Source organism: Centroberyx gerrardi, chromosome 23, assembly GCF_048128805.1.
Source record: "Centroberyx gerrardi isolate f3 chromosome 23, fCenGer3.hap1.cur.20231027, whole genome shotgun sequence".
Taxonomy (NCBI): domain Eukaryota; kingdom Metazoa; phylum Chordata; class Actinopteri; order Beryciformes; family Berycidae; genus Centroberyx; species Centroberyx gerrardi.
In genome coordinates, this window is record NC_136019.1 from 24,561,034 (window position 1) to 24,575,128 (window position 14,095).

Consider the following 14,095-nt stretch of genomic DNA (forward strand, 5'->3'; position numbering starts at 1 on the left):
GATCAAATAGATATTATAAGGCTTTTTATTGCAATTTTATTATATTTGACGATAGATAGATGGATAGATAGATAGATAGATAGATAGATAGATAGATAGATAGATAGATATGAAGATTGTATTTCTTGCAAAGATCTCTGACTTTCCTGAACACAATAATAATGAGGGACGGACAGACAGCACAGGGATAGAAAATGAAGAATATTTATTTTTAAAACACACACACACACACACACAACAATAAAAATGTCTGTTAAATGTCTGTTACACACACGCCACACAACAATAAAATTGTCTAAAAATGTCTGTTACACACACTGTCTGTTTGTATTGTTTTTGTTTTTGTTTTTTTGGATTAATCTTTCTCCTCCTCCTTCTTTCCTCTCCTCTCTGCCAGCCACAGCTCTACGGACATACAGCTGTACTGAGCACAGAAGCGCTCCCCCTTGTGCTGGCTGTGCCCGTAGTCTTTCTGCTGCGGCTGGCCACACAGGTGGCACCTCCTCAGCTTGTGCGCTTTCCTCTTTTGGGGGGGCTGGCCGCTCTTCTCCTCCTCCTCCTTCTTCATCCACTTCTTGTTCAGCTTCCACAGGGTGGTCCTGGGGATCTTTCCCAGGTCCTCCGGCTTCCTCTGCTGCCCCAGCCACTGGTCCACCGTCCTTCCGCCCGGGCCTTCTGAGGAGGTGCAGAAAAAGAGGCCCTTGTAGTAGGCGTGCCCGGTGTCCACCCTCCTGGGGAAGCCGCAGATATCGCAGGGGGCTCCAGGCGCCTTCTGGCTCCCGGGGTTGGCCCGCTGCTGGCGGAGGAGCTCCCTGTCCTTCTCTTCCCTCTTCTTCCTCCTGTAAATGGTGCACCTGGTGGGCTGCTTGGGGGGTGCAGGAGGAGGTGGCGAGGAGGTGGAAGCCACGGGAAGCGGCGAGGAGGTGGAGGTGGAGGTGGAGGCCATGGGAAGCGGCGAGGAGGTGGAGGCCATGGGAAGCGGCGAGGAGGTGGAGGCCACGGGAAGCGGCGAGGAGGTGGAGGTGGAGGTGGAGGCCATGGGAAGCGGCGAGGAGGTGGAGGCCATGGGAAGCGGCGAGGAGGTGGAGGTCTTCCTCCTGGAGTTGGAGGTGGAGGGCCGCCGCCTGGTCTTCCTCTTGGGCGAAGGAGGCGAAGGAGTGGGTGAGGGAGAGGGGGAAAACTTCAAGGAAGCCGTCGTGGTCTCTTCCACCGGGCAGTAGTCCTGGTCAGAATCACGGCTCATGTCAGACTCTGAAGTCTCAGACTGAGAGACTGAATGGAAGAGAAAGCATAAAAATGAGTCATTAATGTCATTTTTAGGTGTCAAAAGTTGAAAGTGAACAGTAGTCAGTCATGTCAGATACACACCTTCTGTTTGAGGCTCCAGGTGCTTTTTTTTTTCTTGAGCCTTTTTTGGTGCCATCCTCCCTTCCTGTTGACAGACATGTAGAAACAAATTTAATGTGGGTTTCCTGTGTCAAAGAGGCAACAGTAACAGTTACAAAATCACATTTTCTTGAAAAGTTAGAAATGAAAGAAAGACTCACCTGGTGAAATAAATATCAATGAAATGATGTTGAGGATGATGCTGTTCTTTTGGTTTGTCTGTCTGTGCCCAGGTCAAGCCGTTTGTTTATTTGTATGGGTGGTGGGGGGGGTGGATCTATGAAAACCTCCACTGTATCCTCAGCCAATCCTTGTCAGATCCCTCCCCTGTTAGCACCTGGTCAGACCCCCCCCCCCTTAGCACCCAGGCACCTTCCCGTCTCTGATCTATGGGGGCATTGACCCCCGTCAGCCCGCACACTTCCTTGCTCCCGTAGATCAAGGACGACGGGGATTAACAGGGGATTAACAGGAAACAGCAGGAAACCTATGATGTCCTTTCCCACCCTCCGTGGGTGGGTGGGTGGGTGGGACGGGGGAGGAAGGAGATCAACAGGGACAGCAACACCTCACCTGTGTGGGTGTGGGTTTGTGTGAACTGGTCATGGCTGGATTATACTGTGATTGTCCTTAATACTCAGCAAAACCTCTGGGACTTGTCAAAGACCTTGTTCTACCATTTTAAGCCATTCCAAAGTCTGATTTTATTCAAATCTATGTCAACACTGTCTTATTCAATAAAAGAGGATATTTTTACATGCCAGGTTCTTTGTTTTTATTTCATCATTGTGAAATGACCTGTAAAAATGTGCATTTATTGAGTGACACATCTGTGAAGCTTGTATTGTGTACATTTTGGGGATAGAAGTCACTCGATGACAAAACACAACAGCATGCCAGATGTCAATTTCAACTTGGCTTTATTGTCATTACAAGACAAAGTTATGCTTTCAGCCTTTCTCTTGCTGTACTTGAACTGATACTGCTGACTGTCACATGTTGTAGGTACAAGTGCTTCTGAAACAAAGTTGTGTGGCCAGTCCACCATTCAACAATTATTTGCAGAGTGACATTGGATTCATGCTAAATATTCACATGACATGTGCTGTAGGTACAAGTGCTTCAGACTGTGAACTGCAACAAAGTTGTGTGGCCAGTCCACCATTCAACAGTTATTTGCAGAGTGACATTGGATTAATGCTAAATATTCACATGACATGTGCTGTAGGTACAATTGCTTCACAGCCATTTACATGACAAGTGCTGTAGGTACAAGTGCTTCAGAGCCATTTACATGACATGTGCTGTAGGTACAAGTGCTTCAGAGCCATTTACATGACATGTGCTGTAGGTACAAGTGCTTCAGAGCCATTTACATGACAAGTGCTGTAGGTACAAGTGCTTCAGAGCCATTTACATTATTGAAACTATTTACAAACTATTTACAATTTTTCATAAGTGCTGTGAGGGATATTTCATAAGTGCTGTGGCTGGCTGGCTGGCTGGCTGGCTGGCTGGCTGGCTGGCTGGCTGGCTGGCTGGACTCTGCAGACAACACAATTAACAAATAGCTGTTAGAGAGTGGCAGTGTAACAATTGCAGAGCAGTATTGACAAAAATAAAGTTCATGTCAAATGTATGAAGGAGGTAATGGTGTACAACATAAGACAAATTACCTTAAGGATCTTTCCTCCTTTTCTCAGCCAGCCATTCCTCCACCGAGCGGCCTTCAGCCCAGGAGCAGAAGTGCTCTCCTCCGTAGCGGCTGTGGCCATATTCTTTTGTTTTTGGCTGGCCACAGCGCTTGCACCGGAAGTGCTTGAAGGTCTTCCTTGGTGCCTTGAGGAGAGCACCCTCATCCTGGGACTGTTGTTGCTGGTGCTGCTCCCTCATTTTCCTCTGCCAGGCCGTGGAGCGCGGCACCGCTGGCTGAGAGGAGGCGGCAGCAGCAGTGGGGGCAGAGGAGGAAGCAGCAGAGGAGGAAGCAGCAGAGGAGGCCGCAGCGGTGGGGGCAGCGGAGGCAGCTGAGGCAGCAGCGGTGGGGGCAGAGGAGGCTGCAGCGGTGGGGGCAGAGGAGGCAGCAGCGGTGGGGGCAGAGGAGGCTGCAGCAGTGGGGGCAGAGGAGGCTGCAGCTGAGGTGGAAGGGGCGTCCGAGGAGGAGGAGGCCGCAGTGGCACAGAGGAGCTCATAGAGGGTCGGTGCCAGGGGCCCTCTGTGGGTGACAGCCTGACCAGTAGTGTCCTCGTGGAGGCGGTGGGCCAGAGTCTGGTCAGGCTGCACCGGCTCCGTCAGCAGAGCCCTCGATGCTGAGAGGGGCTCTGCTGCCTCCTGCGGAGCGCTGGGCCCCGGCACCGCCACGGAGACGGTGTCCCTCATCATTGCTTTGCTCCTCTCGTTGTGCCTGATGAAAAATAAAAATACAATTATTCATTCAGAATAATTCAGACATTCTTCCTGTCAGTCACAGTATGACATGCCAAATGAGGTCTTACCACTGCAGAAGGGTCCGGTGGTTCACATCAAAGAGCTGGATGGAGGTGCTCGTCATGAGGGCCTGGCAGTTCAGGATGTTGTCTCTGATGAGACTGTAATCCCTCATGACGGCACCCCAGCGGTTGATCCGGACCCCGGCGATGGTACGGCCCTCATGGTGCATGCGGCACAGCTCCAGGAAGATGGCCTCCACCAGCCTGCTGGCTTTCGGAGACTGTGCCGCACCCGCGCCTTGGCCCAGGAAGACACTGCACACAGAAGCGCCTCGTTAGACAGAGCGGAGTAAACAAACACAAAACAAAGCATTTGGGTTCACGTGCTGCCAACGCTTACCGCTTCGTGCTGTCCAGGCCAGGAGTGTGGGCTGGTCGGGAGGTCTTAAAGCGCCCCCTGACCAGCCTGTCCTGGTGGCGCGGGGGGAAGGAGACCGCCGCCCGGTCCCTCTCTGACAGCTTGTGCCAGAGGGCGACGATCTCCCTCGCCTGCCGCTGCGTCACGAAGGCCTGGTGACGCAGCTCCACGAGGGCGAGGGCCAGACTGACGACGTGCTGGTATCCGCCGTGACCGTCTGGCCCCATCGCATCCTGCAACAGAGGCCGGAGAAACATCATGAACACATGATCACAGTGACTAAAGGCACTTTGATAACAATAACAGAGGACTTCAGTGCACTTACGTCTTCCTCCTCCTCGGCCTGCTGCAGCTCCATCCCAGGGGCGTCATCTTGGGATGGAGCTGTGTGGGCAGGGCCCGACTGGGATGACGAGGCGGCGGCGGCGGCAGGAGCGGGAGCGGGGGCGGCGGCAGCAGCGGCAGCGGGCTGAGCCGAGTGGATGAGCTGGTGGTGGTGTTCCAGGAGCCGTACCTCCTCCGGCTCCTCCTCGAACCCCTCATCCAACTCATGCCCCCACTCCTCTTCAGCCTCGTCCATCCCATCCGGAGCGTCGGGATCCCTGCCCAGATCCTCCTGCAGCACGGCGCCCGTCTGGGAGTACAGGTACTGCACCCCAATCAGCTCCCCTGGAAAACACACACAGACAGACAGACAGACCGTTAGATCAGTCAACTTGGTGACAGCCTGTGTGCCCGCTTCAATAAAAGGAGCTCTCCCTGATGACTCACCTGTGTACTCCCTGGGCTTGGTGTAGTTTTCAACCAGCGTCTGACCCAGGAGTTCCTGGGTCAGCTGGTTGAAGCCGTGCTGCAGCCGGGCGCTGTAGCAACGCAGCGTCACCTTGCTGCCACCCTCCACTGCTGCCCTGGCGCGGTTCTCATTCCACCTGACCAGGCCCTCCAGCAGGTAAACCTGGAAGTGGAGGGCACTGGCTGAAGTGCCTGGGACAAGGAGAGGGGGGAGAGAGAGGAGAGAAAATAAGTTCAACACACCCAGCTGTTTGCATTTGCTTTTCCCTCTCTCTCTCAGCTTGAAAATGAAAATGCTTACCTGGAATGAACCGGCACTGGTGGAGGTGGAAGGACTCCAGGGAAGTGGAGCCTCTGGCGCAGCGGTAGACTGGGAGCGTGACCCCCCCCTTGGTCACCTCCCCCGTCTTGCAGTAGAGCGCCACTCCCTGGGGATCCTGGATGCAGTGGAGGTGGCGACGCTGCGTGCTCCAGATCTCCTCCATCCTGGCACGGTCGATGAGCGGGACGCCCATGGTGTCTGTCCCCTCCCAGAAGGCGTCCAGCACCTCCTGGAGGAGCCGCTCCGTCTCGTCCGCACCGCGCGTGCGGCGGCGACAGTGACGGGCGAGCTCCACGGCAGACAGCTTGATGTGGGCGTCCCTCCCCTCCTGGGACTGCTTGGCCTCTCTCAGGCGGGCGACGTCTCCGGCGTCCCACTCGAAGATGGCGAAGGAGAGCCTCGCCATGAAGAGGCCGTACAGCTGGTGGCTGTCGGTGGTCAAGCCCCGTGCGAAGCGCCGCATGAGGTGCCACACGTCCAGCCTGATGACCAGCTGGTCCCACTCGTGGAACATGGCCGCCGTCTTCGGTTGTCCCACGGCGGAACAGCAGTCCCGGTCCACGTACAAGACCTTCGGAGGGGCCTTCCCGGCTTCTCGGTACCGCCGCATCAGTCCGGCCGCCATGGGCAGAAGCCCGTCCCCCTCGGCGGCAGTGAGGACGGACATGAGCACCTGGCCGTGCTCGTTGCCCACGTTGGTCACCCAGGCGGCCGTAGCGGCGGCAGCGCCCGCAAGCTTCTTGGTCATCTGTAAAATGAGCACAGAGACGGCCGTTATGACACATTACATTAGACGGAATTAGTTAAAGTGCAGGCTTCTTCAAAGACATGGTCATGTACTCGTAAACAAAGCTTGCCTTCTTGGTGGAGTCCATCTTTAAGATGTCCCCGAAGATGGACGTCACCCTGGCCTTCGTCTCCTCGGCCCTGGTCAGGCAGTCCCTGACGTAGACCGCCATCAGCCAGGGGCTGCCGGGTACGGGGTGCATGGGTGGTAGGGACGGCGGCCGCGCCGCCGCCGCCACACCCGGCACGCGAAGCTTGCGGAGCACGGAAAGGTAGCTCATCGATTGTGCCATCCACTCTCTGGTGTGCTGCTCCACCAGACAAGCGCGGAGGCGAGCCGCACCGTTGCCCAGGGTGCGCTCCTTTAACTGCCCGACCACCACCTTGTCACAGGACAACCTGTGAGAGAAAAGTACAGAGAGAAGAACAGGCAATTAACAGGAAGGTCACGTCACAACTAAAATCAACTTGAAGAAATATTACAGTGACTCATTTCACTTTAGTATTTCATCGATTCATTTATTATTTATTCATTTCAATTCATTATCAACTTACTTGTACGTGAGAACAGCTGGGAACGCCTCCTGGTGAGCCAGGTCCAGCTGATCTAAGATGTCCTGCGCCCAGCCTGCAAACTTCCTCTGACAGGAACGGCATTCCAGGTACTCCGTGCCCATGAAGTACCAGCCGTCGCTGTCCAAGACCCTCCGGACGGTCTTGTAGAGGCCAGCGCCCGTCAGCTTGCGCCTACAGACGGGGCACACGAGCTTGCATGCCCACATCTTGTAGGGCAGCCACAGGAAGAACGGGCGCTGGAAGAAGGCGTGGGCGGAGGCGGGGGGCTGAGTGTACAGGGGCCGGGCTCCGGGGGGGAACCACCACAGGCGGAGGTTGGAGGTGAGGACGGCCTTCCCGTCGGCGGTCCTGGTGAACAGAGCCCGGCCCAGCCACTCCTGCTGCTCCTCTGGCAGCGTCAGCCTCCAGCTCTTAGGCAGCAGCTACAACACAGCAATATCAACCGGTTAATACAAAGAACTACATACACAATGTCAAAAATACAGATATTCAGCTTGACTGGGCGTACCTCTGCGCCGGAGACTGACGGCACTACAACAGGCTGCCCTCGTCTCTCAGCCGTGGAGCGGGTGTGATGGGGTGGGGCGTCCGCTGGTGGGGCGGCAGCAGGTGGGACGTCAGCTGGTGGGGCGGCAGCAGGTGGGACGTCCACGGCAACTGCAAAGGACAGACTCACAGTTGTCACTCTGTAATGTCATGTGCATATTGTTGATACACCAGTACTACACTAGAAGGTTGAAAAGCAATGGCATTAGTGACAGGTTATTCTTCAGGAAGCACAATGAAGAATGCTATACAAGCCAAATGAAAGAAAAGCAGGGTTGAATGACTGAAGATGAAATGCAATTAAGCGCAGGTTAGAAGTATAATGACAGCTGTCTACACTACAGACACAGTTTTAGTCAAATGGGATTATTCACAAGACAAGTACATGTTCTACAACACAGAGGGACTACACCAAGCCACAGTGGAAACACACAATGATTATTTACAAGAGAGCGTTAAGCCGTGATCAAGAGATGATTCAATGAAATGGTGGAAGCAGCCACACAGAATTCACCAGGCAGTTGAGCCGTGCAGATACAGGTAATGACCACATGAGGGCCACACTTACCTTATCCCCACTAATATTACATCCTTTCTTTTTGAGAGCTTAAAAAAAGGTTACACAAGTCACAATTATTCACAGATTTCACAGAATTTTTATTCATCATTGTGTGTGTGTGTGTGTGTGTGTGTGTGTGTGTGTGTGTGTGTGTGTGTGTGTGTGTGTGTACTCACGCTGAGAGTCGACCTCCATGGCGGCGGCGAGGAGCGCGCTGTCCGAGGGCTCGGCAGGGTCCACAGATGCAGTGCCTGCTTCCACACAGAAGAAAAACATACAATTTGGAAGATGGGCTTTTACAAGCTGTTGTACGTGTGTAAAGAACAGGAACAGGGCACTTACTCGGGGGAGGAGGAGGGCAGCTGCGCGTGGCCCGCCGGGGGGGGGGAGCGGCCGCCGTCTGCTCCTTGTCCCGGCCCAGCACGTAGCACTGCAGCGTGTGCATCTGGGACCCCACCACCACATTGTGCTTCCTCAGCCACCGCACAAAGCTACAGACATGACAACAACAAGTCAGAGCAGTACTTCACACAGCATCACACACATCATCTCTGCCATCAATTAATAATAATAACAGTAATACATTTAATTTGTAATTCACTTTTCATTAGAAGTACATCTCAAAGTGCTACAGAGGAAAGGAGAAATACAATAATTACAGACATGACCAAATCAGAGCAGTACTTCACACAGCATCACACACATCATCTCTGCCATCAATTACAATACTTACGTTTGACTCTCACCGCTGGCGGACTCGTACAGGGCCCTGTAGGTCTCCTGCGCGTGGACGCCAAACCCCACCAGCGTCTGGTCCAGGCCCCTCACAGGCAGAGAGCCCTCGCACATCCTACGGCTCCTGATGAGCGCCACCATCTCCGGGAAGAGCTGGCCGTAGGCGTCGAGGGCGTCTTTGTTGCCCATGAGGGGCGTCTGGGTGGTGTCCCCACCCGCTCTCTCCTTCTGGTGGGACGCCAGCAGGCCGCAGGCGTATCCCACGTCGTGGGTCAGCAGCCACTTGAATGTTTGACCCCGGTACTGGCCAAACTGCAGCTCGCTCTCACTGAGCAGCAGCTGGCGGCACGCGGGGTCTCCTCCGGCACGGAGGACGCGAGCCTTCGCCTGCTCCCTCACCGTCTCAGGCAGCTTCACCCTCCGCGCCTCAGATGACCCTCGCCTGCGGTAGGCTCGGGCCACCTTCGACGCTTCGGGCGAAGGCTTGAGGGTGAGCTTGCGAGACGAAGACTCGAACCGGAAAGCTGGGTGGAAATCCATTCTACACACATTACACAGAGATAGTTAATCGTGCTGGCATAACACCGAGAAAAGGGGCATATGTAAATTACCATTCGCTTCACCGTTCATAAAATGCTTAAAAGGCACTTTTAAGCATTTTATATGCCAACGTTACAGTCTGCCAACACTGCACACAGAGCGCAGACGATATAATGAACAAATATGTGTATTTTCGAAGTGTACTTTCATTGTGCAATAGCATTTTAACAGCTTTACGCACGTAACGGAGCTAGAAACAGCGGCAATACAAACGGGTGCGGGCGATTTCACGATCAATATTTGTCTGTAACCTTTACAAATGCTCATTAAACACCGTCAAAAACACGGCCAGTAAATCGTCATTTACACACAGAGGTTTCCGTGATTTTAAGAGTTTAAAATAGCATTAAAGCATTGGCATTAGTTAGCCCGTGGCGAAAAACGCACACGACGGCGAAACACACACACATATTTCGAGCTGTTTTTTACTCATGTCAGACAGTGAGATATAGCGTCCATGACTCTATTTTAAGATAGATATTTTAGATATATTTGAACTTGAACTTACTCGTTGAGATGTCGCAGCGTTGAAGTGCAAAATCAGAATGACGGGCTCCGCGCTGGCGGGGAGCAAGTAGCCAATAGCGGGGCGGATGACGTCACCACAGCCAATGGGAAGAGCGCTGGCCGAAAGTAGGACAAGCCAATGAAACGTTGCGAGATTTTTCCAAAAAGTAAGACAGGCCAACGGCGAGAGACTAGAGGCGGGACAAGCGAACTTGGGCGGGACTGTGAAAGTAGGACAAAGTAAGACAAGGGCACAGAGAAGAAGGGGCCGTACTAGGCGCAAGGCTGACACGCTATCGTGAAGCGTTCCACATTTTGCCGTTAAAATCATCTTTTTAGCTTCAAAAATGGTTGAGATATGACTTTTTAAAGTTTTTCCATGTTGTTTTGGGTTGTTGAGGAAATAGCGCCCTTACAGGCCTTATTAGACCTGCTAAGGACAGAAAATGTCTCTTCCAGAAAGCCCCATCCCTCTGGATTTAACTGTTTATTAGCATTATTGTTATTTTCAAGGGAATGCAGCAAGAATCTTGGCCAAAATGCCGAATTTTCGAGTGTCAGTCAACTGACTAACCTCTTTCCTTTACATTCAGTTTACCTGACCTTACCTTTTAACCCTTTTTCCTTTATAAATTCTTTCCTGTATGCATGTGTATGAGAGACACACAGAGAGCTCCCTTGCTGCAGAGATCCTAGTGCAGCCCATGGGGGATGGGGGGAAATTTGCATGTGTATGAGAGACACACAGACAGCTGTAAGCTCCCTTGCTCCTACAGCAGTGCCAAGGGAGACACACACCACTGAGAAGAGTACTGAGATGCTGTTTCTACAAGTGTGAGGGTTATCAGATAATTCACAAATATTTACACAGTGTAAGTCATACAACTGTATGTATACTGCATACTATATAATTGTGACGTGCCCCTGGTACTCACTGTTACCATGCTGACTACAAATATTCCTTTAACATACAATATTCTAACTTTCCTTTACCTTCAGTTTAGTGTAGTACACCACCTTTAATGTTGACAGTAGAAACACTAAATAAACACCACCAGTGATATCTATAACTTTCCTTCATGGGTTATAATATAGATCAAAATAACCTAAGCATTTAACTACTATGTACAAATATACAGATATAGACATATAATTTAAAAAAAAAACAGTATATGTATACATATGTAAAGAACACTAGGACAATAGTGCAATGCAAAATTTAAGTTTAAATTCTTGTCCACACTTGTGAATTCTACGTTACTTTTGTTTATAGAAATGTTGTTGATCATTTAATTGAATCATTGCATCCTGGAGACATTGTCTACCTGTGATGAAAGAGGAAGAGGGAATGAGTGAAGTGTGAATTGCTACAGAGCTGCAGTCTGTGTGTGTATGGGGGTGTGTGTGTGTGTGCCTGTGTCAATGAGCCTGTTGTCACACTATAGAGATGCTAATAGACTACAGGCTGCAAAGAGCAACACAGAGAGCAGAATACTACAGTGTAGGTTGTAAATAAGAATTTGTTCTTTATGACTTGCCAGGTTAAATGAAGGTTAAATAAATCAATCAATAAATAAAATGTGGTTAGATCTTACCTCCTGTTGGCAGTTTGGGACTAGCAGAGAGGTAGTCAGGTACTGCTTGAACCCCGTCAAAATTGCAGCTTCACGTGGGAACTTTTCATAAAGTCCCATCTGCTGCATTTTGACCCTCAGGGTTGTCTGGTACTGGTAACAACATACAACATTTGGCTGCTTAACAGAAGCCAACCCATTCATCTGCTCACATCATGAGGCTATCTAAAAACAGATTCAAAAGGTCAGAGGAGTGTAAATTATGTTTCACAATGTGTAGATTTCAATCTTTGTGTGAAACTGAGTAAAAGTTTGTGTTGAATTTGAGCAGCTGGTCTGATATTGGTTTAGACTATATGGTGACAATGTTGAGAAGCTGGGTAATTTCTCCTGCATTCAACACATATGTTGTTTGCTACCGGACTCTCAACATTTGGCTGCTTAACAGAAGCCAACCCATTCATCTGCTCACATCATGAGGCTATCTAAAAACAGATTCAAAAGGTAAGAGGAGTGTAAATTATGTTTCACAATGTGTAGATTTCAATCTTTGTGTGAAACTGAGTAAAAGTTTGTGTTGAATTTGAGCAGCTGGTCTGATATTGGTTTAGACTATATGGTGACAATGTTGAGAAGCTGGGTAATTTCTCCTGCATTCAACACATATGTTGTTTGCTACCGGACTCTCAACATTTGGCTGCTTAACAGAAGCCAACCCATTCATCTGCTCACATCATGAGGCTATCTAAAAACAGATTCAAAAGGTCAGAGGAGTGTAAATTATGTTTCACAATGTGTAGATTTCAATCTTTGTGTGAAACTGAGTAAAAGTTTGTGTTGAATTTGAGCAGCTGTTCTGATATTGGTTTAGACTATATGGTGACAATGTTGAGAAGCTGGGTAATTTCTCCTGCATTCAACACATATGTTGTTTGCTACCGGACTCTCAACATTTATACTGCATACTATATAATTGTGACGTGCCCCTGGTACTCACTGTTACCATGCTGACTACAAATATTCCTTTAACATACAATATTCTAACTTTCCTTTACCTTCAGTTTAGTGTAGTACACCACCTTTTCTTTTATTGTAGTAATGTTGACAGTAGAAACACTAAATAAACACCACCAGTGATATCTATAACTTTCCTTCATGGGTTATAATATAGATCAAAATAACTCGTACGGCCACAACAAAGAAAACATTTGGCTCAACCTTGTGACCAGCAACATATAAAGAGGACGCCATACCCGAGGATTACTTTTAAAGTAAGATGATTTTATTTACAAAACAAGATGAACAGAGGTAAACCTAAGCATTTAACTACTATGTACAAATATACAGATATAGACATATAATAAAAAAAAAAAACAGTATATGTATACATATGTAAAGAACACTAGGACAATAGTGCAATGGTGCAGAGTGCAGATAATGATGATGGGGGAGGAGGAGCAGGAGGAAATCCCTGGTCTGGGCCTTTCATTCCATTTTTCTCAGCTTCTGTGCTGAGTTGTATGAATTTATTGATGGCCTGTTACACACACACCACACAACAATAAAATTGTATGTCACACACACACACACCACACAACAATAAAATTGTATGTCACACACACACACACCACACAACAATAAAATTGTATGTCACACACACACACACCACACAACAATAAAATTGTATGTCACACACACACACACCACACAACAATAAAATTGTATGTCACACACACACACACCACACAACAATAAAATTGTCTGTTTGTATTGTGTTTGTTTTTGTTTTTTTTGATTAATCTTGGGGGATCTTTCCCAGGTTGTTGAGAGTCTCAGACTGAGAGACTGAATGGAAGAGAAAGCATAAAAATGAGTCATTAATGTCATTTTTAGGTGTCAAAAGTTGAAAGTGAACAGTACTCAGTCATGTCAGATACACACCTTCTGTTTGAGGCTCCAGGTGCTTTTTTTTTTCTTGAGCCTTTTTTGGTGCCATCCTCCCTTCCTGTTGACAGACATGTAGAAACAAATTTAATGTGGGTTTCCTGTGTCAAAGAGGCAACACAGTAACAGTTACAAAATCATCATCTTAATAGGCCTGCATTCAAACTTTACCTGCTGCTATGTTGGTCAGTCATCCAGCCACTCGAGTTCCAGCCCTTCTCCTCGGAAAGACTTCCTGTTCACTCCATAGTCGAAGCGGAGCTCTTCGGAAATGGAAATGTCTTTGGTGGCCTGGAACAGGATGACATCCCTCACTCCTTCCGGGAAGGTCATCTTGCAGTACCGTGGCGTGACATTGCTGTTCTTCCGCGAATGATTCATCATTCTGCCAAGGGTTTCGACAGATGGGTGACACTCGCAAGGAAACGTCTGGGCGTCGATGCAGAGGTCGCGACCATCATGGCTCTTGAAGAAAAAAAGGTAGCCCATCTCATCCTGCATGGACTCCATCATCGTCCTGCCCTCTGCTGCTGTGATTACCTTGCCATGATAATCACAGATGATGGAGCCCTTGGCAAAGGATTTGGTGGCAACAACTCCTGTGGTCAAAAGAAGGTGACATTAGTATGTGAATATGTGAATTTACAGAGAAAACAGGAGAGCAAAGGAAAACAAGACATTTTTACATACCTTTCCCTTTGTTGCCACCGAAATCCTTGATGGCCAGGCCTGTCCACCTCTGCCTTGTGACACTCCTGATGATGCGTGGATCACTCTCACACTGCACCCTGTTGGCTGGCTTCCACTTGGCCACAATGTCCTCAGGACGGGGATGGTTGGCAGTCCACCCCTCGGCCCTGATGACCTTTGCGACCTTCTGGACAGTTGGGGGGCGTCTTGTACATTGGGCTGTCAAAGAGAGAA

At 49.7% G+C, this 14,095-nt stretch overlaps 1 protein-coding gene across 1 annotated transcript; it reads right to left on the reverse strand.

The window, feature by feature from the left end:
- Positions 1 to 2,289: 2,289 nt before the first annotated feature.
- Positions 2,290 to 4,050, reverse strand: LOC144537868 (uncharacterized). Its single transcript, XM_078281733.1, has 3 exons — positions 3,879 to 4,050; positions 3,063 to 3,787; positions 2,290 to 2,931 (listed from the first exon to the last, which is right to left on the reverse strand). Exons 1-2 carry the CDS (start codon positions 4,040 to 4,042, stop codon positions 3,064 to 3,066), a joined length of 888 nt encoding a protein of 295 aa, XP_078137859.1. The 5' UTR covers positions 4,043 to 4,050; the 3' UTR covers positions 2,290 to 2,931; position 3,063.
- Between the last annotated feature and the right edge of the window lie 10,045 nt (positions 4,051 to 14,095).

Excerpts from the sequence above, each read along its gene's own strand:
- LOC144537868 (XM_078281733.1), bottom strand. The coding sequence starts at position 4,042 with ATGCACCATGAGGGCCGTACCATCGCCGGGGTCCGGATCAACCGCTGG. Across the intron at positions 3,788-3,878 it reads CACCGGACCCTTCTGCAGTG|GCACAACGAGAGGAGCAAAG; the intron begins GTAAGACCTCAT and ends ATTTTTCATCAG.